The 20,829-nt window shown below is 47.4% G+C and overlaps 1 protein-coding gene and 1 long non-coding RNA gene across 2 annotated transcripts in view; one reads left to right on the forward strand and one right to left on the reverse strand.

The window, feature by feature from the left end:
- The window catches only part of LOC114588515 (calcium/calmodulin-dependent protein kinase type IV-like), a 32,552-nt gene extending 24,470 nt beyond the window's left edge, over positions 1-8,082 (forward strand). The window contains exons 9-12 of the mRNA XM_028713876.2: positions 1,174-1,249; positions 4,770-4,896; positions 5,508-5,660; positions 7,068-8,082. Of these exons, the coding sequence (XP_028569709.2) occupies positions 1,174-1,249; positions 4,770-4,896; positions 5,508-5,660; positions 7,068-7,337 (626 nt within the window). The 3' untranslated portion in view covers positions 7,338-8,082. The remainder of the gene's footprint in view (positions 1-1,173; positions 1,250-4,769; positions 4,897-5,507; positions 5,661-7,067) is intronic.
- A 7,644-nt stretch (positions 8,083-15,726) lies between these two features.
- Positions 15,727-20,664, reverse strand: LOC114588344 (uncharacterized). Its single transcript, XR_003704453.2, has 3 exons — positions 20,557-20,664; positions 18,616-18,694; positions 15,727-15,898 (listed from the first exon to the last, which is right to left on the reverse strand). It is a non-coding gene; the product is annotated as an uncharacterized LOC114588344 (long non-coding RNA).
- Between the last annotated feature and the right edge of the window lie 165 nt (positions 20,665-20,829).

Here is a 20,829-nt window from a genome sequence, read left to right on the forward strand (position 1 = left end):
GGGATATAAAACAAGGTAAAACAAAATAAAAACAAAGAGATAATTAAAGCAAAACGGCAAAACAATGCCATTATTATTATTAAAGCAAAGAAGAAGGGCAGGATAGAAAATAATAATAATAATAATAATAATAATAATAATAATAATGGCATTGCTTTGCTGTTTTGTTTTAATTACCTCCTTGTTTTTATCCTGCATTTTATTCCGTGACCCACCCTGAGATCTTACGACAAAGGGCAGTATATAAATTTAGTAAATAAATAGTAAATTTGTCAGGACCCCCCCCCCAACCTGGAGTCCCAATTTTAGAAGGACATTCCCTCACTGCGAGAAGCGAGGTTGCAGGGAACCAGACAGAGGGCCTTCTCGGTGGTGGCACCCGCCCTGTGGAACGCCCTCCCACCAGATGTCAAGGAAATAAACAACTATCTGACGTTTAGAAGACATCTAAAAGGGAAGCTTTTAATGACTGACATTTTAATGTATTTTTAATCTTTTGTTGGAAGCCGCCCAGAATGGCTGGGGAAACCCTGCCAGATGAGCAGGGTATAAATTATTATTATTATTATTATTATTATTATTATTATTATTATTAGCAAGCTAGAACATTCGCAGAGGAGGGCGACCGAGATGATAAATGGTCTGGGAACCATTGAGTTGAGGGGGGTTGGGGGTGTTTTTCTCCTGGAGAAGACTTGAGAGGGGACACGGCACAAATTCACAGATCACTGCAAGGATTTAAGACGGCGAAACTGAGTTGGACAGATCCTTCCAGCCCTGCAAAGATCTGTGCCTGACCTTGTGAGCTTTTCCCTTCCTCCTCCTCCTCCTCCTCCGTCAGGAGCTAAGTCTTTCTCACCCTTTCGAAATCTCATGCACACATGCAACTCACTGGGGAATAAGTGGTAAATTAAGAATATGCCCCGCTGCTGCCTCCTCCTCCTCCGCCTCAGCAGCTTCCAAAGGATGCAGGCTGTCAACGCCTCACACTTGCCTCCCACAAACTAACTGCGGCAGGTGTGAAAGCATAGCGGAGCGCGAAAGGAGCAGAGAGAGGGGGGAAAGAGAGAGAGAGAAAGAGAGAGGAACGGGTGGGCGAAGGATGATACATATGCTCGCTGCCTGTGCTCCTTACTTTTTTCAAATTTTATTTCACTCTTCCAACGCCTCCAGCACCTGAGATTCTCCACGGTTCTCCCTACGGCCCAGAAGTGGATATGTGGTCTGTCGGTGTCATCACATATATCTTGTGAGTAACGTTAAAACGCTTTGACACGTCGCGATTCCTCCTTCCTCTCCCCTCCTTCATCCGTGCGCAGGACCAATGGGCAAAATGCCTTTGCCTCTACAGTGGTACCTTGGTACTCAAATGGTTTAAAGGTAAAGGGACCCCTGACCATTAGGTCCAGTCGTGGCCGACTCTGGGGTTGCGGCGCTCATCTCGCTTTATTGGCCGAGGGAGCCGGCGTACAGCTTCTGGGTCATGTGGCCAGGAGGACTAAGCCGCTTCTGGCGAACCAGAGTAGCGCACGGAAACGCCGTTTACCTTCCCACCAGAGCGGTACCTATTTATCTACTTGCACTTTGACGTGCTTTCAAACTGCTAGGTGGGCAGGAGCAGGGACCGAGCAAAGGGAGCTCACCCCGTCGCGGGGATTCGAACCTCCGACCTTCTGATCAACAAGTCCTAGGCTCTGTGGTTTAACCCACAGCGCGACCCGTGTCCCTGGTTTAGCTGCTGAACAAATCAGCTCCCAAACGCCGCAAACCTGAAAGCGGCTGTTCCAGTTTGCAAACGTTTTTGGAAGCCAAACATCCGTCACGGCTTCTGATTGAGTGCAGGAAGCTCCCGCAGACAATCGGAAGCCAGGACTTGGTTTTCAAACGGTTTCGGGAGTATGGGACAGCTGCATATTCCTGCACTGGACTAGATGATCCTCAATGTCCCTTCCAACTCTACTGTTCAACGATTCCTTGATTCTCAAGGCAGCTCCCCACGGACTGGAGCCCTTAAGCCATTTCTAAGTCACCTCTAGCTAAGGTACGAGAATGTTTGCATGGGGATAAAGACATCCCACTGCCCCACCGATGTGTGGGAATGTTCAGGATGGCAGGAGAGGATATATTGTTTATTAATATCCTGCCTAAATTGCGCTAGCAAGTTCCTTTACTTAGTAGAGTTACATTCCCCTTTTACATGCATAGCGGATAGCTGGTTGCAGGCTTGTGTGAGCCTCTCACTCTTATACAACTCAGTCTGTCTTCAGATTGAATTGTACGTTCCTGGTAAGTTTCCTTGAATCCCTCTTCAAAGAATAAAGAAGCCACAATCTTATTCAAAGTCAGTAAAAGAAGTTGACACACATCAGTTCACAGTTGGATTCCTGAAGGGAGACTTAGTTACAAATATGTACATGCGGATCTACCCCATATGGGGGAATAATCCCAGTGTTTCTGCTAGCAGAGTAAAAAGGAAAAGGGACCCCTGACCGTTAGGTCCAGTCATGGCCGACTCTGGGGTTGCGGCGCTCATCTCGCTTTACTGGCCGAGGGAGCCGGCGTACAGCTTCCGGGTCATGTGGCCAGCAGGACTAAGCCGCTTCTGGCGAACCAGAGCAGCGCATGGAAACGCCGTTTACCTTCCCGGTAAACGGAGTGGTACCTATTTATCTACTTGCACTTTGACGTGCTTTCGAACTGCTAGGTTGGCAGGAGCAGGGACCAAACAACAGGAGCTCACCCCGTCATTGCGGGGATTCGAACCGCCGACCTTCTGATCGGCAGGTTAGGTCACGCCCACCTTCTATCGCATGCAAAAGGAAGGATGCTCCAGCCAGGAGAAACAAGAAGTTTTGACTGGGTGGACCAAACACTCCCTCGCATGTTTTCTCTAGCATTACCAGGAATGTTGTACTTGAGTGCCTCTCATGGATCCCACACGATGCCCCTCTGGCATGTACACAAACAGAAAACGAACCTGACACGAATGAAGCTGTGCTGATGTGAACAGCTGGCGGGAGGGAGCTTGGAGGACGCACTGTTGTTGTTGTTTTTTTGGGGGGGAGAACTTCACTAAGGCAGTACTGTAACATGAATTCCCCCCCCCCCCGAGAACTGCATGCATCAAAACACAGAGGGATCTGGGTGACGGATGTAGCAAGAGTAAGGTTAGCCACTTTCTGCACCATCCCTCGCAGCGACACTGACAAAGGAAGGCTTGACCTCCTTTCTCTCTCCTGCCCGCTGCCGCTGTTTCCATTGACCTAAATGGAACAGATGGCGGTCACAGCCCGTCAGAATATGTTGGGTTTCCATTGGTTTGGCTTGTTAGGATTTACAAAAACACACACACACAATCTCTAGCCAAGTTGAAAGTAAATGCAGCCCTGAGGCTTTTTGCTTAAACATTTCTGCAGCGAGCGGATGATTATTTTTCCCCCAAAACTCCCCCCCCCCGACTGAATAGACACTGATGCTGAGAGCCAAGAAGCAGATTTGTGTGTGTTGTTGTTTTTTTTTAAGGGACACGGGTGGTGTTGTGGTCTAAACCACTGAGCCTCTTGGGCTTGCCGATCGAAAGGTCGGCGGTTCGAATCCCCGCGATGGGCTGAGCTCCCGTTGCTCCGTCCCAGCTCCTGCCAACCAACAGTTCGAAAGCACGCCAGTGCAAGTAGATAAATAGGTATCACTGCGGCAGGAAGGTAAATGGCATTCCTGTGCGCTCTGGTTTCTGTCACGGTGTCCTGTTGCGTCAGAAGCGGTTCAGTCCTGCTGGCCACATGACCCGGAAAGCTGTCTGTGAACAAACGCCGGCTCCCTCGGCCTGAAAGCGAGATGAGCGCCACAACCCCGTAGTCACCTTTGACTGGACTTAACCGTCCGGGGTCCTTTACCTTACCCTATTTTAAGCCTATGTTGCAGCAAAAGAATCATGAATTTGAAAAACATGCTACCTGCCTCGAACGTCAGATCCATTACTTCACCAGAGGAATCTTCAGAGGGTTAGGATTCTGCAAGGACTGGTGCCCAGTTATTGAAACCTTTGTCGATTAATCACACGAGTTTTGTCAGTAGATTGATGGATCGTTCAGTTGCACTTCGGTATTTTGTGGGGCGGTGGGGGTGGCATAGTTCTGGAGCCACAGCTATTCTTTGTATGTGTGCCTGCTGAAATCATGTGGTTTAGCAATCAATTCCTCTTCCCAGATCAGTAACTCACAGAGAGAGGTAGCGGGCAGAATCCTCAGATATTCAGAACTTTATTAATTTGAGGGTAACTACAACACACGTCAAGGGACGCGGGTGGCACTGTGGGTTAATCCACAGAGCCTAGGACTTGCTGATCAGAAGGTTGGCGGTTTGAATCCCCGCAATGACAGGGTGAGCTCCCGTTGCTCGGTCCCTGCTCCTGCCAACCTAGCAGTTTGAAAGCCCGAAAAATGAAAGTAGATAAATAGGTACCACTCCGGCGGGAAGGTAAACGCTGTTTCTGTGCGCTGCTCTGGTTCGCCAGAAGCGGCTTAGTCCTGCTGGCCGCATGACCCGGAAGCTGTACGCCGGCTCCCTCGGCCAGTAAAGCGAGATGAGCGCCACAACCCCAGAGTCGGCCACGGCTGGACCTAATGGTCAGGGGTCCCTTTACCTTTACAACACACGTCGGCCTGTGTGCGTCTGTTTATCATCAGTATCTCTCCTCAATATTTTATGTAAACCATTTACAGGTGTTTTATTCTTATTCTTTTTCTGTTCTTTTTAAAAAAATTCCCCAGGCTTTGCGGCTTCGAGCCTTTTTTTGACCCGAGAGGAGACCAATATATGTACAGCAGGATCCTAAACTGTGACTACGAGTTTGTCTCTCCATGGTGGGATGAAGTGTCTCTCAACGCCAAGGATTTGGTGAGTTGCTTTGAGCCCTACCCAGACAGGGGAGCCAGCTTGTGGGAATGTTCAGGGTGGCAGGAGAGGATATTGTTGTTGTTTAGTCGTGTCTGACTCTTCGTGACCCCCTGGACCAGAGCACGCCAGGCCCTCCTGTCGTCCACTGCCTCCCGCTGTTTGGTCAAACTCATGCTGGTAGCTTCGAGAACACTGTCCCACCATCTTGTCCTCTGTCGTCCCCTTCTCCTTGTGCCCTCCATCTTTCCCGACATCAGGTTCTTTTCCAGGGAGTCTTCTCTTCTCATGAGGTAGCCAAATACGTAGTAAATAAAGCAAAACCCTAATACGTCCCCCTAACAGCTTGGGGATGGTTTACCTGCAGAACTGCTGCACTCCATATATGTGCACTTTTGCACTTCATAATTGTTACAGGTGCGACATAACGCCTATCCTACATTTGTAAGGGATAAATCTTTTCACTTTGGAACTCCCTGTACTCTTTCCAGTGCCTGGCCAATTTTGGTTAGGCAAACCTATCCAGACATAATAATGTCAAGCATCTAAGCCTCTGGGCAGAATCAAGGCACCCAGGCCTCATCACCCACCTTGTCATCGCTGGTCTTTTCCAGGTTCAGAAACTGATCGTTCTGGACCCGCAGAAGAGGCTCACAGTGCAACAGGCTCTGGAGCACCCTTGGGTGATGGGCAAAGCTGCCAAGTTTGCCCACATGGACAGCACGCAGAAGAAGCTGCAGGAGTTCAATGCGAGGCGCAAGCTGAAGGTAATGGCGCAAAGAGCTGGCGTAGGGATGGAGGCAATAAGCTGAAGCCGAGGAGCGCAATCTCTAAAACACAGCCACTATGTACACTCATGCGCTGCAGTCTTACCAGTCTTACTCCTCTTCTTTCGTTACAAGCGCATAAACAACAACAGAAACTTGCCACAGACTATGGTGGCTGGTAGCTTTTTTAACTTGGTAGGCGTTGCAGTTTTTAACCTCGCTGCTAACGTCCCTGTTATGTACTGAGTTGAATAGGATCCAAAATGCAGCAGTCTGATTGGTCCTAGAACAATAGGATCCAAAATGCAGCAGTCTGATTGGTCCTAGAACAATAGGATCCAAAATGCAGCAGTCTGATTGGTCCTAGAACAATAGGATCCAAAATGCAGCAGTCTGATTGGTCCTAGAACAATAGGATTCAGAATGCAGCAGTCTGATTGGTCCTAGAACAATGCAGCAGTATGATTGGTCTGCAGGAGCCACCCAATCCAGCTCCAGATGGAAGTGAATCCACAACCTGATAGGCCTACAGGAATTAGCCAATCACGGGCAGCCCATTGTGTAAATAATGTATATAAAGCAGATACTTTGGGGAAACAGTTACAGATAGGTAGCCGTGTTGGTCTGCCATAGTCAAAACAAAAAAATTCCTTCCAGTAGCACCTTAAAGACCAACTAAGTTAGTTCTTGGTATGAGCTTTCGTGTGCATGCACACTTCTTCAGATACAGAATGGGGAAACATTCATTCCTCCTCACCACTATGAGCTGAATAAAGAGCATGAAATCCACTCTCGGCTCCGAGTTTATTTCAGTCCCTGTGGAGATGGCAGTCCCGAATTGGTGGCGCATGCCCTTCTGGCTTGCACTCCTTATAAAGACTTGAGGAATGATATTATCACCCCTCTTTTATTGTCCATTCTGGGTCGCCCAGCCACTGCCCCAGAGTCCTTTCTCTTGGCAGATCAAGAGGAACAGGTGACAGCAATCAGAATAAGGTCCACTATTTGACTGCTGATTCAGGACCCTAAAATGTATTTTATATAACTGATTTTTTATTTCTATTCTTTGTATATCCTATGGTTGTTTTATGGATAGTTCTTAGGTAAATATACTAGCGTTGATACTACGTCAAATGCCTTGTGACTCCAACGTTTTGGCTCCCAAAGCCGCAAACCCGGAAGTGAGTGTTCCGGTTTGCGAACTTTTTTTGGAAGCCAAACGTCCAACATGGCTTCCGCTTGAGTGCCAGAAGCTCCCGCAGCCAATTGGAAGCCGTACCTTGGTTTTGGAACGTTTTCGGGATTTGAACCAAAGTATGACTCTACTAATATTAAGTTATGGCAATAACTGGTGAGAATATTTTTTTTTTAAAATTGATTCCCCTCTTCTCAACGTGTCTCACACAGGCTGCGATGAAAGCTGTGGTAGCATCTAGCCGGCTTGGCAATCACGGCCACCATGACAGCTCCAGGAACGGACGGCATCAAGACACCCCCAAGGAACCGGGACTGGTCGAAGGAGCAAGGGGCGCCCTCCTCCTCGAGGACAACGCTTGCAAGAAGACGCCCTCCAGGACCGGCGGGGTGGTGGATCCTGCGCCAGCTGCCTCAGGGAAGCTGGACGAGAGCCACGGTGCCACGGCCGCAGCACTCAACGGCTCCAGCGGCGAAAGTTAGCCCCGTGCAAGCCTGGTTGCTTTGCTCCTGACAGACGTCGAAAGGGAGGGAAGTCTGTCCTCATCACCGCAGCAGATAGACCAAAACAAGAAGACAAAAAAGATGAAGAAGAAAGGGTGGAAATAAACAAACAAAGCCACTTGGCGCGTTTTAAGACGGCGTTCTCGGACGACGAAGGAGCAACCTATCTTGAAAGCTAGCAGGCGTTAGGAGGCAGTGATGTTGTAGTATGTAGCTTTGCTTACAAAGGGTGCTGTGTTGAAGAGCGGTTTGTCGTCTACGGCAGTTATTCCGGCCCCCGCCCACCCCACAATTTTCCGACAACGTCCTCTTTCCAGAACGTATTTTTCAAATCCCTCTCCCAACCAATGGCTCTTTAGAGGAAAAAGGCTATCAAAGGAGGAAAACCGAGACAGGCTTTTATACTAAGACCATCAGAAGAGCCTTGCAGCCGGATCAAGCCAGAGTGAGGACATCTAGTCCAGCGTCCTGTTTTCATGGTGGTCCACATGCGCCGATGGAAAGCCTGCAAACAAGGATTGCAGCAGCACACTTTGCCATTTGTGATTCCCAGCGACTTAGTCTTCAGAGGCACCTTGCCCCCAACAGGGCAGGTAGAACACAACCACCGTGGCTCATAGCCCCTGATACACCTATCTCAGTCTCAGTCAGTTTTATTGCACATAGCCAAAGGCTGCCGCAATGTACACAGAATTATTTGACAATTAAAAGAAAATATACTGAATTGATAAAAAAAGACTTAAAACATTTATATTATTAAAACATTACGTACTCTAAACAGAGCTATAAAAGTACCCCAATGTACAAATAAAAACATTAAACTATAAAATCCGTAAGCTAAAATCATCACATGGTCACTAATGTTAAAAACAATATCAATTAAGACAGTGTGCAATTTATACTCAGAGTTTGGTGACAAAGATAGAGCATAGCCTGAGGTAGATAAAAAGGTAAAGGTAAAGGTACCCCTGCCCGTACGGGCCAGTCTTGACAGACTCTGGGGTTGTGCGCCCATCTCACTCAAGAGGCCGGGGGCCAGCGCTGTCCGAAGACACTTCCGGGTCACGTGGCCAGCGTGACAAGCTGCATCTGGCGAGCCAGAGCCGCACACGGAAACGCTGTTTACCTTCCCGCTAGTAAGTGGTCCCTATTTATCTACTTGCACCCAGGAGTGCTTTCGAACTGCTAGGTTGGCAGGCGCTGGGACCGAACAACGGGAGTGCACCCCGCCGCGGGGATTCGAACCGCCGACCTTTCGATCGGCAAGCCCTAGGCACTGAGGCTTTTACCCACAGCGCCACCCGCGTCCCTTGAGGTAGATAGATAGGATCAAATAAATTCATCTCCTTTACAGTTAATGGCTACCTTGGCTATATAATTTGCTCTAATTTCCCTAGCAGCAGTTGCAAAAAGTGCTACACGCCAGGTCACATATCTGTGTCTGGATACACCTATCTTCTGTGAATTGTTTAACCTGCTTTTAAAGCTGGTGGTCACCACTAGATCTGGTGGGAGCAAATTCCATGGTTTCATGGTCTTCAGTGTGAAGAGGTCCTGCCTTTTCTCTGCCCTTCAGTGTCAGGATTTATGATGTCTCTCTCACACCGAGACGCGTCAAGCTGGCAGGTTTGTTACCCTGAGGTTTATTTAGTATTTACACAGTAGTTTCAGTCCGAGCCCTCAAGGCTCAATCTTCTCCGGATGGGACCTGGCCCTCGTCCTCCTCCTGAGCCGAATCTAACAGCGGCAGCTCCTCTGAAGCAGGTTCTGTCTGCCTTGTGGGAATTTATAGCCTACATTCCAGGATGCGAGAGGCTTCCATCACTCTCAGTGTGGGCAGGAATCAAGCCTCTACTCCCCTCAGCCTGTCCCCCTTCTTCCCCGGCATCTTCGTTGGCGCTCTGGGAAGGGACGTCCCTGACATCCAGCTTCAATGGCTGACCGAAATTGGATTCTAGTATTCTGAGAAGCAGATGATGTCTTCCTGTCCACTTTCTTTATTCCGTTAAAGAAAACCAGTGACTGGTATTTGGAGACGTACTGTCTCCAATGGTGGACATAGGAATTCATGGCTCCCTACCCTCCATGATGTATAAACTCCTTGCAATGCGTCCTCATCCCCCAGGAATATCTTAAGCTGCCTTATCGCAGGTCGCAAAACTTAGCCCATCAAGTCCCACATTGTCTCTGCAGGGGTCTCAAATGACCCTCTTATAAACGCTGGGGATTGTTCCAGAGACAAAGCTGGTGCTCTCTTAACACTTGAGGTTACGGGCTTTCCCCAGAACTGTATCCTCAACTTTAGATTTCCACATATTCCAAGTTCAGTTCATTAAACAAATTCATAGTAAAGGTAAAGGGACCCCTGACCGTTAGATCCAGTCATGACCGACTCTGGGGTTGCGGCGCTCATCTCGCTTTATTGGCCGAGGGAGCCGGCGTACAGCTTCCGGGTCATGTGGCCAGCAGGACTAAGCCGCTTCTGGCGAACCAGAGCAGCGCACGGAAACGCCGTTTACCTTCCCACCAGAGTGGTACCTTTTTATCTACTTGCACTTTGACGTGCTTTTGAACTGCTAGGTTGGCAGGAGCAGGGACCGAGCAACGGGAGCTCACCCCGTTGCGGGGATTCGAACCGCCGACCTTCTGATCGGCAAGCCCTAGGCTCTGTGGTTTAACCCACAGCGCCACCTGCATCCCTTAAACAAATTCATACGTCTAATTAATTTATAACGCTCCAGGGAGCCTCAAAGTTTCCCTGGTAAAACTCAGAGAGTGAGGGGGCAGGTTGCCTGTCTATCTCAGTGGTTCCCTGCTAGGGCCATGCCTTGTCTCCTTCCAAGGGCAGGTGACTCTGTTCTCTCTCCTTCTTGCTGCATTGGCATGCGACCACAGTACAGTATTCAGTCACTCCTACCACAGAGACAGGCACAGGGACGGGGGTGGCGCTGTGGGTTAAACCACAGAGCCTAGGACTTGCCAATCAGAAGGTCGGCGGTTTGAAACCCCGCGATGACGGGATGAGCTCCCGTTGCTTGGTCCCTGCTCCTGCCCACCTAGCAGTTCGAAAGCACATCAAAGTGCAAGTAGATAAATAGGTACCTCTCCGGCGGGAAGGTAAACGGCGTTTCCGTGCACTGCTCTGGTTCGCCAGAAGCGGCTTAGTCCTGCTGGCCACATGACCCGGAAGCTGTCTGCGGACAAACATCGGCTCCCTTGGCCAATAAAGCGAGATGAGCGCCGCAACCCCAGAGTGGGTCACGACTGGACCTAATGGTCAGGGGTCCCTTTACCTTTTACCACAGAGACACAGCAGAATTATCTGCTTTCAGAAGTGGCTTCCAACTCTAGAATTCTACACCTCTAAGCTAAACATAACTAGTCCTCTTAATCTATCGCCACAGGGCTTTTTCACAACCTCTGATCTCCCCTCTCCTGAAATGCAGCCTTCTGAACTTTTGAAACAGCCTTTTTAAAGTTAAATAGTTGAGATGAAGTCTGCAGTGCCATCAGAATGCGTGTTTGGCGGAGTATCGCAAGGAGGCAGGAGCTTCAAGAAGCTTCCGATTTTAATGTTGGAGGCAGAAGTAAATGGAGATCACTATCATTTGTCAATCTGGCTTGGGGTAACAGCAAAATGAATCTCCCCGTTAGAAAACAAGCAAACACCTTTACAGAAGACGTTTCATTGGACGGCAGTTCAACACATGGAAACATTCCTAGCTTCTTCACAGGAGGAATTTCCTCCTTCTGTTTGTCGGGATTCTACAGTTTTGTATAAATGGAACCACAAACAGCCTGGCTGCTGGATCCAGGCCAAAGTCTCTGCAAAGCAAGTCCATGAGCGAGGACCAGAGCGCAAAAGCAACTCTTCCCCACTTGCTCAGAGTCGTACTGCCTCCAACATAGCAATTCTACCTAGCAGCCAGTCGTTTGACTTGGGAAAAGAACGCCACCATTCCTCTAAACACCCTCCACAATTGCCGGACTCGGTTCTGTGCGATAATTTCCATACCTCGAGGAATTCGTGAGAAACGGCAGTTTCGCTGCCTCGTAAAAAAATCCCCAACAATGTTTCACATCCGTAAAAGCATGAGAAGAGCCTGCAGGATCAGGCTATAGCATGAGTCTTACATCCTGTCTTTGTGGCGGCCAACCTGATGCCAACCCCCCACCCCACATTGTATGGCAGGACCTGAATCCTGTATGCATCAGCACCACCAACAGCAAATCTCCAAACTTCTGACTTCCAGCAGCTGCTGTTCAGAGACATACTGCCTCCAACAGTGGAAAAGGAACAAAAGCCATTGTGGCTGGAAGCCACCAGAAAGCATGTACAAATTCGCCACTGGGTCATTACCACCTCATCAAAATCCACACCTGAACAGTTGGCCTTGCCGAGAGGACGATCTTGTGGCTGGCTTCCCTGCTAGAGTGAACATGATTACAGTGGTACCTTGGTTCTCAAATTTAATCCGTTCCGGAAGTCCGTTCCAAAACCAAGGCGCGTTTTCCCATAGAAAGCCGTGCAAAATGGATTAATCTGTTCCATACTTCTAAAAACAATCCCTAAGACAGCGATTTAACATGAATTTTACTATCTAACGAGACTGTCGGCCCATAAAATGAAAGCAATAAACAATGTACTGCAGTCACACAATCAATCCATCAGTAGCTGGACTGGGTGCCACACAGTCACTAAAACAAAACAAAAAAAAAGAAAACGCAAAATAAATAGCAAAACCATACAGACCTCAGCGTAACACTCAAAACGGAAGCGTGGCACTCAAAACGGAGCACGTTCGACTTCCGAAAAAAGTTCGCAAACCAGAACACTTACTTCCGGGTTTGCAGTGTTTGGGTTCCAAGTTGTTTGAGTACCAAGGCGTTTGAGAACCAAGGTACCACTATATTTGAAAACGCCCTCTGCCCTCTTCGAAAAGCGACTAAATCATCACTTTAACCGCCACTTAACCTTCCCAGGAGCGTTTGCAAATACATGGCAATATTCTTCCGCAAGTGTCTGAATGAAAGAACGCACATATTAAAGACTTCTGAGCGGAACAGACTACCGACACAGTATTTTGGTTGAAACCCAAAACTTAGGTCTATCGATGCAACCTTTTGCTATGAAACATCGCCTGGAATCCAAGGGCTAACGCTCATGTCCATTGCTTATAATGACCTTGGTTTAACGTGGAGAACAGCCATCCCTAACCTGTACAAAAATATTGGTAAAAGTGGCTGCTGTGTTGGGTGAGAATGATGTTTTCCCTACATTAGTCTTTTAGGTACTCTGGGACACTGAAAAAAAAGCCATTTAAATTCGAGGGGGCGGGGGCGGTGAACGTGTTTGCTTACACTGTTAAGGCAATTTGGATTTCTGGCAGCTTTTACTTAGATTGTTAACAGGTTTGTGAATAAGAAATCGGCAAGGAGCTAGCAGTGGAGGGAAGGAAACCGACAAGGGTGTTGAATGCAAATGAACTGGAGGGACCTATGGGACGTAACACTACAACTAAACTACCCCACAAGGGTACTGTGAAGATAAAATCGAGAGGACAGAACCGTGCATGTCGACTTGAGCTCGTTGGGAGAAAAGTGGTGGTGGGGAATACAAGAAAATGTTTAAACCTGCAAAAAAACAACAGCAACACCCCATTGTCTTTAGCTACATGTACAAAAAGATGTAAGGAAGAGCCTTCTTCTGGTTAATATATGCACCGCATCAGGACATACTTATCAAAGGGCTTGTGAAGACAAACGATGTTTTCCACTTTAACCGTGTGCATTTTGGAGGCGCAGATTTCACGAAAACTAATGGCGCACAAAGTTTTTTAAAGTTGTGCAACCGATGTAAGGGAAGCGAGGAAATTGCTGTGTGTGTGTGTGCCCTCCAGATGTTGTCAGACTACAGCTCCCAACTTACCTGACTGCTCCTGGCGGAGGTTACCTTTACCTCTTGTTTTCCTGGTTTTTTAGAAACAGGCACCTTAAAGGCTGTGATTCTATGCATAGTTACTCAGTTGTTAAGCCCCACTGTTTTCGGAGGTGCTTTCTCCTGGGAAAGTATGTATCTGATCGCAGGCTATATACATTGCTCAGAAGCAAGTTCCATTTAATTCAATGGGGCTTGTTCAGCCCATGGTAAGTTTCTAAAGCCTGGGAACTGCAATTCATAGCTGTCAACTTACCGATTTGAAAATAAGGGACCAGCAGCCTCGAAAATAAGGGATCAGCAGCCAAAATAAGGAATTTTAGTCGGCCAGCAGCCAAACGAAGCCTCAAGCGGTGGTTCCCACAGCGCAGCAACCCGGCAAAGGGGATGCAGCAAGAAAAACCACCGTCACCTCTCCGCTGGGAAGCGCTGAGCAAAGGCGAGTCCCCAGGCAACACGGCCGAGTTGATCAGCACAAGGCATGCAAGCTCCACCCCCCAGTCGTTCTTAGACTCCTTATTGGGTGAGCAACGCAGCCAAGCAACACAGTTGGAGCCTCCCTCCTCCCTGGCCGGCAGGGAGGGAGGGAGAGGAGCTGCTTCCTTTGAAACCCGGGAAATTTAAGGGACATCATCAATAAGGGACAGAAGCGGGACATGGCGCTGGGATAAGGGACTTTCCCGCCAAATAAGGGACGGTTGACAGCTATGCTGCGATTTCCCATTCAGGGAGCTACAGTTCTCAGCACTCTTAAACCATGATTCTGGGGTTCTTTGGGGGAAAGCTGTGCGCTTTAAATTTATGGTGTGGCTCTGCTGGCAGGCTGCAGTCAGTGAGACTTGCTTCTGAGCAAACATACACAGGACTGCACTGTAAATATATTTCCTTACGACCACTTGCTTGCTCTTTGATCCTCACATGGAGACATGTGGGGGGAATTTATTCCGGTTGGAAATTCAGGTGACTGTGTTCACATACCACTGATGGGCATAGGGTTGTATCAAACGTCAGTAATACTCAAGATATGAGTCATTGAAATTAACTTACATGACTCACAGAGGTCGGTCAGTTTGAATGGGTCTACTCAACCCATAGACATTAAGACTTCCCCCCAAAACAATACAAATGTGCATCCCCCCCCTTTGCAAATTTTAGATATAAACCTTCCAAGAAATGTTTTATTAATGCAAAAATGGGGGGAGGCAGAACTGACATTCTAGATCTTTGAGTTCAGTCTTTTCTTTTGGCTGAAATTTAGGATCCCAGAAGAAAAGGGCTAAAGGAAAATTTACAAAAACCGAAGAAGAAAAGACATTTACAAAGTCTTGGAGATCTTCATCTCTTGAAAGGGCTGACAGTGGAGCCATCTGTCACTAAAGACTTCATATGTTTTAAAATGTATAGAGGGAAAATAAGACTTTTTATTTATTTGGAAGTCAGAGAGCAGCTGCTGTCATCGCACTTGTATTGTTCAACTCTCTGGTGGTTTGTTTCATTAGTGCGACACGGTTTACAATTTCGCAGCCCTCCAGACGGGTGTGGGTTATTTAATTATTGCAGGTGTACTTCTGTAACATGCCATTGACATAATGGTCCAGTGCATTGATACTGGACCATCCACACATCATTCCACCGCTGTTCCGTGATGTTTCCCCAGTGTTACTGCATCAATGCCATGCAGAAGGGCAGGTTTTGTGGTACGAAAAGTTACAGGGTTTCAGTTATGGGACATGTACTGATTGGAAAGGAAGGAATGAATCCATTCCAAAAACTTTTTGAGGTATTGGAAGCCGGATGGTGTAGAAACCGTCACGATACTATCACGAGCACAAATCGTCATGAATATAAACAGGATGTCCAGAGGGGCCTCAAAAAAAAACACAGGACCCCGTTTTTAACCTATCTGGCTGGGGTCAACATGGCATGCAAATGCTAAACTAGAAGCGGAGAAAATGAATCCTATTTTCCCGGTTGACAAATTGTACATCCGTGTACAAGGCTAGGAAAGAAAGATGTCAAGTTTGCTTGCAACCTGTCCCGGAAACCGCAGCACGAATGACAGCAAGCTGTTTCCTGAGAGCAAGCCTGCAATCGAGTGTAGAATCCTCTTGCTTACTTTCTCAGCCAGCCATGACCTCCTTCCGGACACTCCATTCCAATTCCTCTCCTACCTGATTTTATTTCTTTTTTTTTTCCCCTAGCAGTGAGCATTCTCTGGACACCAGAGCGTTCACTCATCCTCATTAGAATGCTTTTGAGTTTTTCCCCACCCCAAGGTTTTCGGGGCTTTTTACCATATTTTTGTACTTCTGTAATGTAAACCCCTGGGGCTCAGTGAACTTGTCATTACCTCCCTCTTGCACACTGGCTGTGTTGTTTTGGTTGCATAAGAATCAGCACTGACACACCAGAGCATCAGAAATAGAAGGATTGAGTGATTCTCTGTTGATGGGGACTGGGAATTATAATAATATGTACATAAAAATATATAGAGTGTTGTAGATGTTCCTGATTTACCTTCAGAGCTTCTTGACTCATGGAAACATGTAGTTCTGCATTATGCTGTTGAAATCGCAGTGGTTCGGCGGGAGACAAAACAGCTCTGGGGGAAAAACAGTTGTGAGTTTTAGAAATGTGGGTGTTTCAGACTAGCCTCTTATAATAATAATTTAGCAATTCAACACATTTGTGACCCTTTTAGTGTTATAGGTACATACGGAAGCATACTACTGTCAATAAAATATATCTGTAATTCTTTGAGACTGGTTCTTTTCGAAAAGGCACCACGCTGCTGATATTCTTGCACGTAAACATTGCATTAGAGCACACACAAAAACGGTATATAGGTCAATGTAGAACTTTAGGGCCTTTCAGGTCTTTTGGACAGCAGCTTGCATTAGCCCCAGCCAGCGTGAGTATAAATCAAGCTCTGAATCAAGCTCCAGTTTCAGAACTCATTCTATAACTGTCTCAAGTGAAACCAGGAGCCAAAGGTTTGAGGCACAGAGCAGAAATAATTCAGGAAAGGACAAAGGGAAACCCTCTCAGTCCCTACCTCAGATGCCCCCCTTCCCAAGAGCTCAATAAACGGGAAAACCATATTGGGTTGACTTGAGGCCATGCTTGAGCGCCAGACCTTCTGTCCTAAAACAAATAGCTGTAAGCTTGAACAGGCAGGATTTTTTATCTCTCCAAAGCTGCCTATCTGCTTTTGAATGTATTGTGGAACACACACAACCCAAAGCCTCCACATCCTATGTGTTGGTTTTGTGATTGTGTTGCTTGTTGTTTGAAAGTAGGAGGTTTCTAAATGATTGGCCGCACTCAGGGTTATCTGGGATGGGAATGGTGTGTACATAATCGATATATGCCAACCTTCTCTAGATGGACTGCAATTTCCGCCAGCCCCAGCTGGCACTTTAGGGATGTTAGAAATTCAGTTCAGTCCTCATTTAAAAGTGAACTTGTTGGTTCAAGGGGAAAGCAAGTATAGAAAGGAGAATTCCCAGGATGCCAAGATCCAAATTTGGGGTAAGTACTCTTTGGTGACAAGGGACGCGGGTGGCGCTGTGGGTTAAACCACAGAGCCTAGGACTTGCCGATCAGAAGGTTGGCAGTTCGAATCCCCGCGATGACGGGGTGAGCTCCCGTTGCTCGGTCCCTGCTCCTGCCAACCTAGCAGTTCGAAAGCATCTCAAAGTGCAAGTAGATCAATAGGTACCACTCCGGCGGGAAGGTGAACGACATTTCTGTACGCTGCTCTGGTTCGCCAGAAGCGGCTTAGTCCTGCTGGCCACATGACTCGGAAGCTGTACGCCGGCTCCCTTGGCCAATAAAGCGAGATGAGCGCCGCAACCCTAGAGTCGGCTACGACTGGACCTAATGGTCAGGGGTCCCTTACTCTTTGGTGACAGAACCCCAACAGAGATTTTAAATCACAAAATATGCAGCAAAGTAAAGCCTGGAAATATAGGCTGTTAAGACCTTTAAAGCATCTCCTTCTGAGTTCCAAAACTTCCCTCTTCCTCTTCCAGCACAGGAAAGGACCGCATGTTTGGTTAAAAGTTACAAACAGTTTATAAGAAGTAAATAAGGAAGCCGCGTACAGGATAAAGGAAGTCTTTTATTTCTCTTTATGTTTTTTATCCTTGTTGGAAGTGTACTGTTGTTAAGTTTGTTTCATTTTAAATGTTATGGCGGTGGATTTGTTTGTTTTAGTTGTTGTAGTAGATGTGTGTTGCAAGTAACTTCAATAAAAATTAAAACAGCAAAACAAAAAAATTGCAAACCCTTCACAGGTCGGGTTTGTGTGCTTTTGGATACATCAGTCAGAAAAGTTGCACTGGCAAGAAAAACATGGCTGAGTTACAAAGTGGCAAAAGCTCCTGATGGGCCACTGGTCCCATCACCTCCTGGCAAATAGAAGGGGAAGAAATGGAGGCAGTGAGAGATTTTACTTTCTTGGGCTCCATGATCACTGCAGATGGTGACAGCAGCCACGAAATTAAGACGTCTGCTTCTTGGGAGAAGGGCAATGACAAACCTAGACAGCATCTTAAAAAGCAGAGACATCACCTTGCCGACAAAGGTCCGTATAGTTAAAGCTGTGGTTTTCCCAGTAGTGATGTGTGGAAGTGAGAGCTGGACCATAAAGAAGGCTGATGGCCGAAGAATGGATGCTTTTGAATTCTGGTGCTGGAGGAGACTCTTGAGAGTCCCATGGACTGCAAGAAGATCCAACCTCTCCATTCGGAAGGAAATCAGCCCTGAGTGCTCACTGGAAGGACAGATCCTGAAGCTGAGGCTCCGAGACTTTGGCCACCTCATTAGAAAAGAAGACTCCCTGGAAAAGACCCTGATGTTGGGAAAGATGGAGGGCACAAGGAGAAGGGGGCGACAGAGGACGAGATGGTTGGATAGTGTTTTCGACATCTGACGTGAGGGAGGGCGCCACCACCGAGAAGGCCCTCTGCCTGGTTCCCTGTAACCTCACTTCTCGCAGTGAGGGAATTGCCCGAAGGCCCTCGGAGCTGGACCTCAGTGTCTGGGCTGGACAATGGGGATGGAGATGCTCCTTCAGGGATACTGGGCCGTTTAGGGCTTTCAAGGTCAGCACCAACACTTTGAATTGTGCTTGGAAACGTCCCGGGAACCAATGTAGGTCTTTCAAGACCAGTCCCCGGTCTAGCTGCCACATTCTGGATTAGCTGTAGTTTCTGGGTCACCTTCTTTTTCAAAAAAAATATGCTTTTTATTAAGTTTTCATTTCAAATACACCAACACTGACAAATATTTCAAATCTTTTTACATCTGTCTTACTTTATATGCTCCGTAGAGCCGCTGACTTCCCCCCTTCCCTTCCGCAGCTTTTCTTATTACAATCCTTCATTCACAGTTCCTTAATAATAATAAAAATGACATAAGATTTATTTTAGTCCTGCTAACATCTTCAAATTTCTACAGTCCTCACTTACATAGACCATAAATTTACTCCATTCTTTTTTTGGTACTTTGTTTCTTCCTGACTGCGAATCCTATGTGTCGGTTTTGCTAATTCCGCGGCCTCGACCAACTTTGTCTGCCACTCCTTTACAGTTGGTATCTCCTGTGTTTTCCACTTTTGTGCTATCAGTTTCTGATAGCTTCTACGGGACCGCCTCTCCAGGTATGCCCCACGGAGGACCTTAAGGTCCATATATAGCAACACCCTAGAGGTCCCGGGCCTTAGATTAGCCTTAACCAGAGCCAGGGCCTTCTCAACACTGGCTCCAGCCGGGTGGAACGCTCTGCCTCATGAGACCAGGGCCCTGCGGGATCTGATTTCTTTCCGCAGGGCTGGTAAGAGTTGGGTCTTTGGCTTGGAATCAGTTTGATTCCCTCCCCCTATATCTTTTTCCTTTCTCCTCCTGTGAAGAGGCTGCATCCTAATGTTTTAATGTTGCATTTTAATCTTGTTTTTTAAATTGTATTTTAATCAACTTGTTTTGTAGCCTTTCAGACCCTTCCCATGGGTTGGATGCGCGTTGTTCTCGGGAGGGAGGAAGGAGTCAATGGACACCAAGGGTTGGTTCAGAGAAAGTTTCATTTCTGCTCTCCGGATAGCAGAAAGGCACTGCATGATCAGTCATAAGCAAGCACAACTAAAGAACAGCTACCGTATTTTTCGCTCTATAAGACGCACCAGACCACAAGACGCACCTAGTTTTTAAAGGAGGAAAACAAGAAAAAAATATATTCTGAATCTCAGAAGCCAGAACAGCAAGAGGGATCTCTGCGCAGCGAAAGCAGCAATCCCTCTTGCTGTTCTGGCTTCTGGGATAGCTGCACAGCCTGCATTCGCTCCCTAAGACGCACAAACATTTCCCCTACTTTTTAGGAGGGAAAAAGTGAGTCTTATAAAGCAAAAAATACGATACATACAGCTTATATCCCCTTCAGTTCCCCTTCCCCAGGAATCTAGCCTCATGAGTTTGTCCACGTAAGTTTGCATCCTTGAGTATGAACAGAAACTCCTGTTTCTATACTCTTATCTTGGGGCAAAAAGACTAGGAGTACAGTGGTGCCTCGCAAGACGAAATTAATTCGTTCCACGAGCTTTTTCGTCTTGCGATTTTTTTCGTCTTGCGAAGCAAGGTGTCGTGAAAGTTTTGGAAAAGCTTCAAAAATCACCAAAGTCTTCAAAAACCTCAAAAAAGGCCACCACACCGCGTGCTATGAGTTGCTCCTCGAAGTCAAGTCGCAACTGTATTAACGGTGTTAAGAAAAAGGAAACAAACTTGCAAGACGTTTCCGCCTTGCGAAGCAAGCCCATAGGGAAAATCGTCTTGCGAAGCAGCTGAAAAAACAAAAAACCCTTTCGTCTAGCGAGTTTTTTGTCTTGCGAGGCATTCGTCTTGCGAGGGACCACTGTACTCCTGGCACAATCCCCGGGCGCGGGGGCTGACAGGAGTCTTGCAAGGTCTGTGCAATCGACAAGACCCAGATCCCAGGCCTGTCTCTACCCGGAACTGACAAGGCCATCCATTAAGCCTTCACGGACTGAGAAAAGGGGAGGCTTTGCTTATGCAGCTGGTTTGTGTAGCAGAACTCAAGCTAATGCATTTTAGCTGATGGATCCCTGGGAAATTTGGGGTGACTGCACAGTCAGGTTTGGGTAACCTGTCCCTTCATTTTTATTATTGGTCGTTAGCTGCCCTGAGCCCGGTCTTGGCTGAGGAGGGCGGGGTATAAATAAATTTTATTATTCTTATTATGGGTCACCTCCTAGGCAGCCCCATGGAGAGCGCATGGCAGTAGTCCAAGCGGGAGAAAACCAGAGCATATCTCACTGGTGAGACAGTCTGTGGCCAGGGAGGGTCTCATCCTGCCTCCCACATGAAGCTTCAAGCCGCCATGACAGCGTTAAAAAAGCTAAAAGCGTTTCCCTCAGAGGGCGAAAAAGGCGGGAAAGTATCATGATGACGGAGCGGAGCGGCCGCGCCCAATCAGAAGCGGCGGCGCGGCCGAACGGCGCCCCGATTGGCCGGTGTTTCT

This window comes from Podarcis muralis, chromosome 18 (genome assembly GCF_964188315.1).
Source record: "Podarcis muralis chromosome 18, rPodMur119.hap1.1, whole genome shotgun sequence".
NCBI classification, from domain to species: domain Eukaryota; kingdom Metazoa; phylum Chordata; class Lepidosauria; order Squamata; family Lacertidae; genus Podarcis; species Podarcis muralis.